Below are 12,375 nucleotides of genomic sequence, written 5' to 3'. Positions count from 1 at the left end.
CATGTTGTAGCTTTGATCTGGGTTTTATCACCCCAACAGCCTGGACCAAAATGAGAACACATATGGCCCTGACGGATTTCCCATCCTTTGTAGCCATGGGAAGCAATTGAATCAGCCACTTCAGTAGTGGGCCAGCTCTTATGTGCTGCACCCAATCCTGCAGGAAATGCCAGGAACAGGGAATAGGGAAGCCTAGGTCTGAGGAGGAACAAACCAGCTCATCTTCCAGAGGCTGAGTGTGAAGCAGGGGTTTGGGGATTTTGGCACACACTTCTTCCACTCCCAGGTAGTACAGCACATCCCCCAGGACAGAGCCAGCCAATCCAGCAGAAGGATGGAGATCCCAGTGCCCTAATCCCAGGTACAGGATGTGCTCTGACACAGCCTGGCTGTGTGGCAGTCATGTCCCCATGTGCCTCATTATTCACTCAGTTCCTTCCCACCAAAGAGAGCCACAGACAAAGATAACATTTGAGTTCAAAGCTGCTGTATTGGAACCTACCCATAAACCTGACCTTGAAGTAGCATATTAGCACAAACCAAGGTTGGTTCTTTTGGACTAAGTGATTCTGTGATTTTTCAGCAGGTGCTGGTGAACACAGGAAAACCAAACCTTGAGCTGTGCAGGGTAACACAAACATGCACAAGTGCAAACACTCAAGTGAAAATACTCACAGAGTCTATGATCCCCTGCAGAGCTTCAAACCCATCGTTCACTGGGAAGACGTGATCTTTGCTGTCAGCAATCCGAGCCAGCTGACACAGTGGTGAGAAGAGAAATAAAACAGAAGTGCAAAGAATGAGATCAATTAGCCAGCAGGCAGCAAATTAAGACTTCTCCAGATTAATTCGCTTGCAAATACAACCCTCAAATTCTCAACTACTCTTTCTGGGTTGCTACTGTATTATGGTTTATTAAGCAGTAAAATGTTTATCTTGTTAGTGTGATTGACTTTATAAAGCTTTATATCAGGGATCAGGAAAGACTTGGAGACAAGACAGAACATGGCTTACTCTGGTGCCCAGGGTCTAATGATCTTTAGTGCAAAGGTCGCATCCACAAAGATTGGACTTGATAATCACAGAGGTGTTTTCCAACCTTAACTCTTCCACGATTCTTTGAAATCATACCCCACGTGGAGATACAGGTCTGATTCACCTTTCCTGTCAGGACAGAGATTTGACTACTGGTCCTGTGTTCAACCAGAGAGCCAAAAAGAAGGAAGCAGGGAGCTAAGAGGAGATATTTTCCGAGTGGAGGTTAAAAGGTATCAGAGGAGCATTCAGAAACCTCCATGATGAGGAAGAAGGGCCTTCATGAGGTGGTGGTAAGGTAAGGGGAGCCAGGACATCCCCTGCAAAGAGCTGCATTCAGCTCAGTTGCCAAGAGCACGCTAAGGGTTAAGACAAAAATATAAGCCCAGCTCAGCAGTAATGAGCTCTCCATGCATCTGCTGGAGCAGACTCAAGTTTTAGTGCTGCAAGGCCAAGGTTTGTTCCAGTAAATCTCCCCTGGCAGAGGTACCACCAGCCCAGCAGGCCTCTCTGGAGTTTCCTGTAGCTCTGCAAGCTGGAGGCAGCAGAGCAGCCACACATTCCTCCCTAAACCCCAGGGGCTCCCCCTTTCCAGCTGCTGTCAGTCAGAACCCCCAGCTCTGCATTCAGAGTCATCCTCGGGCAGCTCTCCCCTGCCTGCCCCAGGCAGGGCAGGAAAGCCCCTCATTGCTGCTAGCTGAGCTGCAGAAGCTGCTGTGAAAAAGCTGGATGTTTACAGCTTCCTCAGTTCATTCCCCATGATCCTCCTCCTCGTCCATTCTGGGACTTCAGACACAGTCATCTAATTCAAATTAATTTTTTCACCCTCTAAATGCCTTCAAGTAGCAGCAGTCTGAGGTCTGCTGCTTTGATCTGGTTTCTGTTCCATTTCTACTCCCTCTTTGCTTTTTCTATGTCTTACTCTGGGTTACACCAGTCTCTGAGATTGATTCAAAGGAGATTGTTTTAAGCCAAGTTTGGTTTGACTCCTTTTTTGAAAGCTGAAAACCTGGAAACAGTCTTTCAATCCCCACTTCTGTGCAATGGGGCTGTGCAAGTGATTCTCTCATATTGGAAAAATGTCAGCTGTTACTGTGTGAAATATAATTAATGGACATGCTAACATTCATTTGATAAATTTAGAAGTCAAACAAACACTGTAAAATATTTGTCACTAGTGAAGCTGTTTGCTTTTTACAGAACAGTTTTCCCCTGAAAGAAAAGCTGCACTGAAACTGAAGTGGTATAAGGCAATACTTCAGTTTTATGGGGGAAAAACATCCCCACAACTTCTTCCTGCCTGCAGCTCAGGCCAGCCAATTTGCTATTCTTCATGTGTCTTCTCCTCTGCTTTTCTCCAGCATTAGCAAGAGTATCTGGGGCAGGCAGAGGGGCAGCTCTGCACATCTGGAGATTCAGACAGAGAGTGGCTTAAAGCCAACACCCAGCTCCAGCCACTCCAGGTGGTCACTTTAGACAGGCAGCAGAAGGAGAGGAAAACCCCTTGAGAAGCTGATTCAGGGGTGAGTGCCCATGTCCAACCTTTGCCAAGCACTCAGTGACCATGAGGGCCTCCTTTACCTGAGTCTCATTGAAGTCTTTCACACCCACACAATACACGGTTGCTCCGAGGTCCCGGGAGCGATTTGCCTGGAATGAGGAGAGGGGGCATGACATGGTTACCAACATGGTGAAAGGCAGGTTCCTGAGAAGACTTAATCATAAATTTACTCTTTCTCTGTAAAATGAGCAATGGGGGAGTTTATGAAAAGGGGACTTGAAAAGTTTTCCTCCCTCATTGTGTAAAATTAGGTTCAATCTGCCGCTAGACTAACTATTCTTTAGTAAAGAAGCTCCCAAGGTGTTTGAGGGATTTTTAAAACTTAATTAGTTCACCTTTCTAGCTCCTCCAACTTCCCAGATGTCAGACAAGCCAAATCAATTTTCATCATTTAGGGCACACTCCAGTATATCAGTAACCTGAAATGATTTTGTGTTTCCTGTTTCAGATATGTGTGCCTGGCCTCATGATATCCAAAGGTGAGAGACACTCCATTCTATCTGCCCTAAAACTGTGTTTACCTAGCATCCTGAACTAAAGGGAGAGCATCCACAGGTTTGATTTTCCCAGGAAGAGGAAGTTGCATTTACTGTTCAAAAGGCAACTGCTCCAAATGCATGAGTATGAATTTAGTAATTTAATTATATTTCAGTAGAACAAGAACACCTGACCTGACTGAAAACTCCTTCCCAGAAGAGATGGTAGCAAGTCAAATTATATGGGAAGACTGTAGCAATGCACATTGTACAACAGCAAAGTGCTCTTTTAGCAGAAAAGCGTCATTCTAGTTTTACACTGGAAAGCTTCAACCCAAACAACTGAAGCAACTCACAGTGTAAGTGCCGAGTTCAGGATTTCCTTCTACCAGCCCATAACTGTTCCTCCCCAAACCAAAACAAATATAACACTTCTGACCTTTCAACTTGTTCATTCACCTCTAAAAACAAACTTGTTTTTCTTGTGGATTTTTTATTTCAGAAGGGAAGAAAAAAGAGATGAACTGTAAGGAGGGGAACTGTAGATTCAGGACATTTGCTGGAGCAATATTGGTTTTACTCTACAAACCCATTCCTTTTGTTGTTATTGGATTTAATGCTGCACTTTGGGCAGACTGAGAGGAAAAATTCTGTCCATAGCAAATTCATGCAAAAATACCATCTTCCAAGTTTAGGTCATTCTGGTTTGCTTTACTGACAAGTGCCAATTGGTTCATCTCTTCAGGGAGGACTGTCCAAAGGACAGCAGCAGGAACATTCTACAGCAACGCTTTCAGTGCTCACCCTATTGTTTAGCTAACACTGCATAGTTCACTAATTTAATGAGGATGTTGAGAAGAAGTGCTTGAATCTTGGAAATATTTGTGGAAATGTTGGACTGGATGATCTGGAAGATTTTCTGATGTGACAGAAGCCATCCTCTTTGTGCAGTTGTTACTTTTTGTGAGAGAAAAAAGTGAAAGTGAGAATATTCAGCATTTCCCAGTGCAATCCAGTAAATACTGAAACTTTTCAGCTGTGAACTATTCCTTTTCCTAGTGTTTATTTTTAACAGGGAGTTTTAACCCCTCTCCTTTCCCATGAACAGTCTCAGCTGTGATGAGTCAGAAGCTGCTGCTGTTAAGGGTTATCCTTAAGATTTATGTCTGCAGAGCACCAAAATGCAGTTTTCTCACTGGGGAAAAAGTCTTTCCTTATCTTTGCATTCACAGCAGCAAGCCCAGACATTTCACCGTCTCCCTGACTACAAATGTGTAAGTCACTTACCTCCCTCTCAGAGTAGAAAAATAGATCTTCGTGGAGTTCTCCATCTGTCAATGCAATGATGACACTGGCAGTTCTGTAACCTAAATACACAGATCTCATTAGTCCCTTGGCTTTGGTTGTGTTTGTTAAACTACCTTAGAAAACATCCTGCCAGCATACTTAGTGGCATAACTGTGGTATTTCAGACCAGTAGATTAGACTGCAGCCATCAAAAACCCAATGCAATTTGTTCCTACTTGGTTCCTGATTTTATTAATGCTGTCAATTCAAGAAATCCAGAGGAGTTTTTTCAGCTTGTGATAAAAGGCTCAATTGGGATTTAAAAAGACATGGTGGGAAAAGGGCCTAAAATCTTCAAGATTCCAAAGTAACGTTTCAGAAACATCATTAAACCTTGCAGCATTCCCTTCCAAACCAGAAAGTTTTTACATCAATTACAGGGAAGGAAAGGACAAACATTTTTCTAATTGTCTGCATTTACTGCTGGTTTTTATAATTGCTGATTAACAAAGCTTTTATGTAACAGCTTCTCCATGTACTTGTGTTTCAGAAGGAAGACGAAATGGTCACCAGAGTCCCCCAGCAAAAGCAGCAAAGTAAGGTACCAGACAGTTTTGGTAAGAGTGGCCATCTTCAGCCAGCCTGACTTCTCACTTTTGGCCTGAAACACTTTAATTCCAGCTCCAGCTCATTAAAGCTCCACTTGTTCTTTTTCCCTTTCAGACCTGAGTCTACCCTGAGTAGCACCACATTTCTGCAAGAATACCAGCCACCCCCACCCTTTCCACTGCAAAGCTGCATTTCAAATCTGTTAAAGTTATCAGTCAAAAAGAAAGAGAAAAAAACATTCAGTGGATCAAGAAAGTCTCTCACCATGAACATTTTCATAGTAAATCTGTTCACTTGCCTGAAATGAAATCAGAATATTATTAGCAATAAATCAATAATAAGACCTTGTGAACATCTAGTCACACACCGTACGAAAGGAACAATGGCAGTGAGGATGTCACATTTGCAGTTTACATGAGTTCTGCTTTCAGACATCTGCTTCACAGAGCAAGGTTCTTGCCTGTGGTTTTGATTGCATTACTGCAAGTTCTTATCAGTCAAACCAACCCCAAGGCCAATGTTAATGTCATCTCCCACTTTCCTCTCTGAAAATCTCATCCACTTTCATCCTTGAGAAACATCCTAGACCCAATGCTAAATATTCCTCAGCTCCCCCAGATCAACTATTCCAATTGCAAATAAACCAATATCTTTGTCAGGTCACCTGAGATTCTGCTGTGTGTTCACATTTAAGTGTGAACAGTGATGGTGCAGTATTTTCAGTGGGCATGCAGTTCAAACCCCTCCCAAACACACATCTAGGGCAGAGGTGGAAGGGAGTGCAGGAGTTAAGGTTTGCAGAAACTCCTAAGCTTGTAAACTATATAAAAAATATACCCACAAGGAGAAGGTCAGAGCAGGGAATAATGTCTGCACAGCATTATTTGGCCATGCCAGGTCTGAGCTGTGGGCTCACCCCACTCTAACAGGACTGCTGCAGGACTGACAGCTTCCTACTGTCCCACTTCCTGGACACAGAGCCCTGTGGGACTGAATGCCAAAGCCTTCTGTCTTCTCCTAAGCAGAAAAAACAGGTCTCCCCATAAAAGCTGAAGGCAGAAATAAAGCTAATTAGTAGAGTTTGCAGCTCCAGCACTGAACTCTTACAGTTCACTGTGCTCATTGCAGCAAAAGAACATTGTCTCACTCATCCACCAGAGTTATTAACCATCCCCCCTTGTTCTACAGCTCCTGAGGAGCAGCAGACACTGCTCAGGCACTGATCTTGCACTAGTTACCCTCTCAAATCCTTCGTGCATGTACGTGTCACCTCCTGGCAGCACCTTCTGCAGCTCCTCCAGGCCCTGGCGGATCTGCTCCCTGAAATGAACACAGGCATTCTGTTAGACCCAGGACCAAAGTCATCAGGATATCCTGAGAGCCAGGTGGAGATGTGCATGGCAGAGCCACACAGAGAGGTGGAAAACAGTTAACCCAGTGTTTCCAGGTAAGGTGAGTCTGGGTAGATACCTCTGTAGGGATGTGGAACATAGAGTAGTTGTGCTCCCAGTGTTCCCACTGCCGGGGGAAAGCATCACAACAGCATCATCTCCAAGGTCAATATCCATACATCTCATGCATTTCTTCCTAAATAAATATTCCCTGGCCAAACCTTAGCAGCTGACTTGCACCTGGCTCACTTTCCTCACATGTTTGCTGACTTGACTGTACAAATATCGTCGCACAGCCACAAAAAAATGACAGTCTCAGACCATCCTGGGAATGTCAGTTTATGTAGACATTACATCTTCAGTTTCTGGTCAAACTGACTTGAAGACTGAAGCTTATTTTGACTCAGGATATGTGTTTTAATTCTTTTTAGGAGTGCCAGGCACAGTGACAGATCAGCTGCAGGCTTTGTGGGGTGGACAGTCATTTGTTGTTCCACTGAGTGGCAGACATCAAATTCTGGAAGCCAAGCACAGGCCAGGAGTCTTTAATACAAAATTAAACCCTGCAGTGTGTGGGGTGTATCTGAGCAAACAACACAATCTTCGTGGGAAAGGGATGAAGTCACTGCAGGCAGGACCACACAGGCATGGCAGAAGTCAGTTTTGTCTCGACATTTTTTGACTACTTCAGAAAGCCCAGTTTGTATGATCACACACTCAGAGCTCACACTGGGAGGCTGATTGCAGCAGGGCATTGACATTGTTCAGTCTGCACAGTAGTGACTCCCTTAGGGAATAAAGACTGTCTGCTTTTGCCGAGGGCTGAATTATCAAACTTTCAAGAACCCATTTTGTACCTGGGATATCCCAAACTACTTAGAGGCTATCATAAGTTTTCTCCTCTCAGACACCCATGCACATAGCAAACCAAAGCTTATTATAAAATTGAGCATTTCCTGTGATCAAAACTATGTTTTCAGAGGCAAACACTGAAATTTTAAAATACACAGCAAAAGTCTTTAAAATACACCAGTCCATTCCCATTAGATGCACAGAGTTTTTCCAAAAGGAATGCTCAGTGCCCTCAATCCCCACATTCAGATGCTGATACACCACTCAGAGGCAGGGACGAGGTGGGTGAAGTTCTCCCACTGCTCCAGTGTTCCAGGTGAGAGAGCTCAGTGTGAGCTGAAGCACCAGCACACACCTTATTTGCCCAGTAAAACCCAGCAGCTCTGCAGTCAGCTGGCTGTTAGACTAATACCATATCAATATCCTGTTCCCAGTCAACATTTCTAAGACAGCTGGATAAATATGGAATACATTTCCACATGGGAAACATTTCAGTCTCATAGCTGAGAGCCTGAGCAGAAAGATCTCTGCAGTGGGGTTTGCTCACAGGGTGGGACACAACAAGTGGCAGGGAACAGGTTTTCCTTTGGCACCCAGTTAAATAAATATGGTTTATTCTCTTTATCCCCACTGTTGCAGTAAGTGGCAGGAGATGCTTAAGCTGGCTGGGTTTAAGGACATTTTCAAGACTGGTATGTGTGTGCACCGCTCTGTAGGAAGGCAGCCAGTTTCCTCCCCATTCCTCCATGGAGCTGCTCTGGTATGTGATTTAAGACATCCAATATGTAAAACACATGCTGACTTATAGAGTCTACACATGTGTTACATATATTTTTGCTCCACGTGGCAATGAAGTTAACAGAGGAAGCAAGAGCGATTTAAGGACCTCATCCAGCTCTCCTTGGAAGTCAGAATAAAATAAAAAAAATCCATCCCACAGATTTTACTGGGATTAACTTGGGGGTCTGTAAGGGGGTGGCAGGAACACGCTTCACAAACAAGGCAAGCAAATTGTTATTGCCAAAAAATACACACCCTTGCAGTCCATCCCAAACACTGTTTGCCTATGACATACCTTCAGACCTTCAAGGAAATCATGTTCCCCTCTACCCCAGGAGTGTGGGTGTCACCTCTGGCTTCCAAGCCTGTTTTTATGGGAAGGGAGTTTCACCTATTTATTTGCTGAAGAAACTCCCAGAGCATGTTTCACAGGCACTGAGTCTCTGGTTCTCTGACAATATCCTGAATCCCTGGGGAGTGCAGACTCCCTCAATGAAACCAGTGTGAGCTGAAACCCTGACAGCAAAAAGACATTTAGAAGTTGAAATTAAGAAGGCAGCCTCTGCCTTGAGAGGCCTTAATGCATTCTAGTATGTGAGAAATGGGCAAGTGACTCTGCCAATTACATTGAGAAGCACAGAGATACCACACCACTGTTCCTAGTGGACTGGAAATTATTGAGCAAGGAAGGCGAAGGAAGCTACAAGGACACAAAAGCTGCTGTGTGCCTCTAAAACTCTTCTTACCTGTCTTCTGTTAACCTCATTAGAATTGTCCCTCTAGTTGAAAAAACAATGAAGGACATCCTCAGCTGAGGGCTGGAGGAGAGAAAAAAAGGAAATTAATTTGGTGGTCCAGAGCAGAGCTTACTGTGTGTGTAACCCAATCACACAGGACACTCTGCTATCACAGTTATGACTCAAGAAGATGAAAGACACAAGTAGGCAGGAAAATGTATTTTGCCCTGGGCCTTCTTAGTCGAGGAAAACCTTGGGGAATCCTTGTAAAAGATGTATGGAACACTTGCACCACAAGCTTAGGATTGCTAAAGCAAGAAAGGCTTAAATGCATCCTGGTATCACCACGGAGATGAGGGAAGGCTCATTATGTTTATCACAACACGTTCCACCCCCTATCCCAAGGGATTCCTCATCCAGTCACAAGTCATTCAGAGCCTGAAAGCTACAGCCACAGGCTCTCTCCCTGCAGACTCACACTTCTCTACCTCAGGCAGCAGCTCAGAGACAGGAGGATTGCTTGCCCACAGAAATACAATTTGATCCATGGAAGGCAGGCAGGAATAAAGGGAGGAATTAGCTTATGTCCTCCCATTTCCCGCAGAACAGAAACATGGAGAAGAGCAGTCAATGGATGATCTGAGAAAAGCATTAAGAGCCCTTTCTCCAGCATATCCCCCAGTGGGAAGCAGCACATGCTGAGACTGGGAGCCACTGGCACCCCCTCCCCATCCAGGGATCTGCAGCCCTTCTTACCTTATGAACTTGCGAGCCAAGTGTTCCACAAAATGATAGATCTCATTCCAGTGGTGCAGGACACTTCCTGATCTAGGGAAACAATGATTACAGGATATATTAGTTTGAGTTTTCCCAGCCATATGTTCTCTCCCACATTGCTCAGCAAGGCATTCACTTTTATTTTGTTCAACACTCACTGCCCATTCTCTTCCTTTAAAGAGAGATCAAACTGTAACTGACATTTCCTACTTAACTTTAAAAAGCAAGAATAATTCCCACTCCATGCAAGTGTTTGAAGCTACCCTTGGCAGTGGCATATGGCAGTTAGGCTGGACCTTAACACAGCTTTAACCAAATATACCCTATGTGAGTGAAGAGCTGTCTCTCTGCACGATGTTTTAGATTAATTCCACCCACTCACTTCCAAACCATTACACAGAGCTTTTAGCTCAAATGTATTCTGAGAATTACACACAGTTGGAGGAACAGATTATTAAACTTCTCCAGTGTTTCCACTGTGCCAGAGACTTTGAAAAGTAAAACACCTTTGTCCACATCTCAACTGCTCTGGTTAATTCTTTCTCACCTCAGTTAAAGACAAAACAAACTAATTTCTCTCCTCAGGAGAATAAACCATGGGCTATAATGGGATTGGATTATTCTTCTTTATGTTGTCAGAATGAGGAAAAAATTAGGTTAATCAGAATCTTTCAGCATGAAATGCCCCTTCTGGCATAAAAGCTCCTATGAACACTGGAATATTAATATTGGAAAAAAAATTCCTTCCTAGAGTTGGAAAATAAATGTGTCATCACTTAATTCACTGAGTACAATTAGAAATATTTATAGGGGAAATAATCATTCCCGTTTTAACAGAAACTTCACTGATCTGCTGCCTGAAGAAGAAAATATTGACATTTGAGATGGTTTTTCACTTCACAGGAAGGCACCTGACCTGTTCTGTTCTACCTCAGATCTGAGAATGCCAATGAAGAGCCAGGACAGTTTCCCCCAGCCTGGTGCAGCCACCCCAGACTGGCTGCTCAGAGCAGTGCTTCACTTGTAGAAGCATGAAAAGCAGGCAGTGACCACCCATTGTGTGGGTCACAGACATTTCCTACCCCCTTCTCCCTGCACCTGATTTTCATTCACAGCCATTCAGGAAAAGCCTTGGCCTTCCCCTCTTGCTCCATGACTCCTGAAGCTGTTCTTTCCCTGTATGACCCCAATTTGCCCATGCAGTGAGGACCTTTGCTCAGGTACAAAAGCATCTATGCCCTATGCAAAAATGGTGAGCAAAGGACTCAATCCCAAAAGCATTGTTTAGGGCTGGTCTTGCAGACACTCTGCTCTCAGCACCACTGGGGGACAGATGGCAGAGCAGACATGATCACTACCAAATGCTCTTAGTGCTGAATTACTTCTTGGCTCTTTCATCAGAGCAGGACATGAAATGATGACTTGCTCTCCACACAAATGTATATCCAAGAGCACTAAAGGAACACCAATAACAAAGGTCTTGATAAACCAATTAAACCACAGACAGCGGGAAAATTGGCATCATAAGAGATGGAGGGTGACATACATCAGCATTTTCTTTAAGACAGGAAACTTAAATCCTGCTGTATCCAAACCCTAAATTGATGAAACAGAGACACAAAAAACTCAACCCCAGGTGCAGACCTTGAAAACGACAGGCACTCCAGTCTCAGCAATGCCAAACAGCCCGAATAATTTCCTAGAACTGGCCTGGAAAATAAGCATTTATTGTCTAGATGGTGAGGCAAAAAGAAACACCTGACTTTATAGCAAGGGTTGCGTCAGTCTCCAGAAGACATGGAAAGCCAAGGTTTTGTTAATCATAAACCAATTAGTTCTTACTTCAATGAAACATATGTTACTTTAGACTATAAATCCACCTCTCAAAAATACACCTCAATAAATTTTCCCACATCTCCTGACCCATCTGGGACAGGACATGAAGCTGGGACCAGCAGCACCTAACCAACTTCCTCCCAGTCATCAGGTAAAACAACCACACCACTCTCCATGTTGAGGAAAATCTCTGGCAGCAAGACACTGCCCTGGAAGCTCCATTAGCCTTGGAAAGTCAGGTTGTTTCTTCCCCTCTGAACAAAAGCTGATCATCCCTTCAAATGACTATTGCAGCTGGGAAGGACACCCAGCCATGTCAGGTATGTAGGTCGTCACACTAAATCCTGACACTTCCCATGGCTCTGAAGTCATGCATTTTTGAAAAGAGTGTTTGCCAGAATAAAGCTTAGATCCAATAGCTCAATTCAGAGATGTGCCAGTCAACAGGTCCATAGCACATCCTGTGAAGTGTTTGCCTTTCCAACCCTTGTTCTGCTGGTCTGAGGTGGTTTGGACAGTTTTTACAGGTAAGCTGTGCTTTTAGTTCTTCACACGAGTACAGGTTTAGCTGCTGCTGCACCTCCTCCCCTTCATCATCCTCACTATACTATCCCACCAACAGTCTCATCTTCCTGCCCTCTGGAACACCACCATTTACAGCTCTTTTTCCAGGAGATCATCCCACATATCTATTAACACACCTGAAGTTCGGGAGCAGCAGAAGGCTAAACGCCTTTTTTAAGGAGACTTCTTACCACTGCTACAATCATAAACCCACTCTATCCACAAAAGGAGGATGGTTTCTGCTCAGTTCCTATGGCCCTGGAGTGGGATGATTGGAATGGTCTGCAATCCAGTTTTTCCTCATCTCTAGCAGAGGAAGCTACAACAGGGGCCCAAAATAATTGTTCACACTTTTGCTGACCACACATTGTTCCTTCCTGCACAGCAAGCTTCCACCTGAGCTGGACAGCTCAGTCTGCATGGAGTTCATTTCTCCTTTTGATGTCAGGGGCCACAAATGCCCAGGTCTG

The 12,375-nt window shown here is 44.2% G+C and overlaps 1 protein-coding gene across 1 annotated transcript in view; it reads right to left on the bottom strand.

Annotated features, from left to right (window-relative positions):
- ANTXR1 (ANTXR cell adhesion molecule 1) overlaps positions 1-12,375 on the bottom strand; it is a 103,629-nt gene that overhangs the window by 84,821 nt on the left and 6,433 nt on the right. The window contains exons 2-8 of the mRNA XM_085080412.1: positions 9,485-9,556; positions 8,738-8,809; positions 6,207-6,288; positions 5,233-5,266; positions 4,360-4,439; positions 2,617-2,685; positions 676-756 (exon numbers count right to left, since the gene is read on the bottom strand). Coding sequence (XP_084936538.1) covers positions 676-756; positions 2,617-2,685; positions 4,360-4,439; positions 5,233-5,266; positions 6,207-6,288; positions 8,738-8,809; positions 9,485-9,556 — 490 coding nt within the window. The remainder of the gene's footprint in view (positions 1-675; positions 757-2,616; positions 2,686-4,359; positions 4,440-5,232; positions 5,267-6,206; positions 6,289-8,737; positions 8,810-9,484; positions 9,557-12,375) is intronic.

The sequence above is a fragment of the Lichenostomus cassidix genome, chromosome 22, assembly GCF_008360975.1.
Source record: "Lichenostomus cassidix isolate B80296 chromosome 22, HeHo_3.0, whole genome shotgun sequence".
Classification (NCBI taxonomy): Eukaryota; Metazoa; Chordata; class Aves; order Passeriformes; family Meliphagidae; genus Lichenostomus; species Lichenostomus cassidix.
Note: the sequence above shows the minus strand (reverse complement) of the source record. Positions and strands in the feature narration are given on the sequence as shown.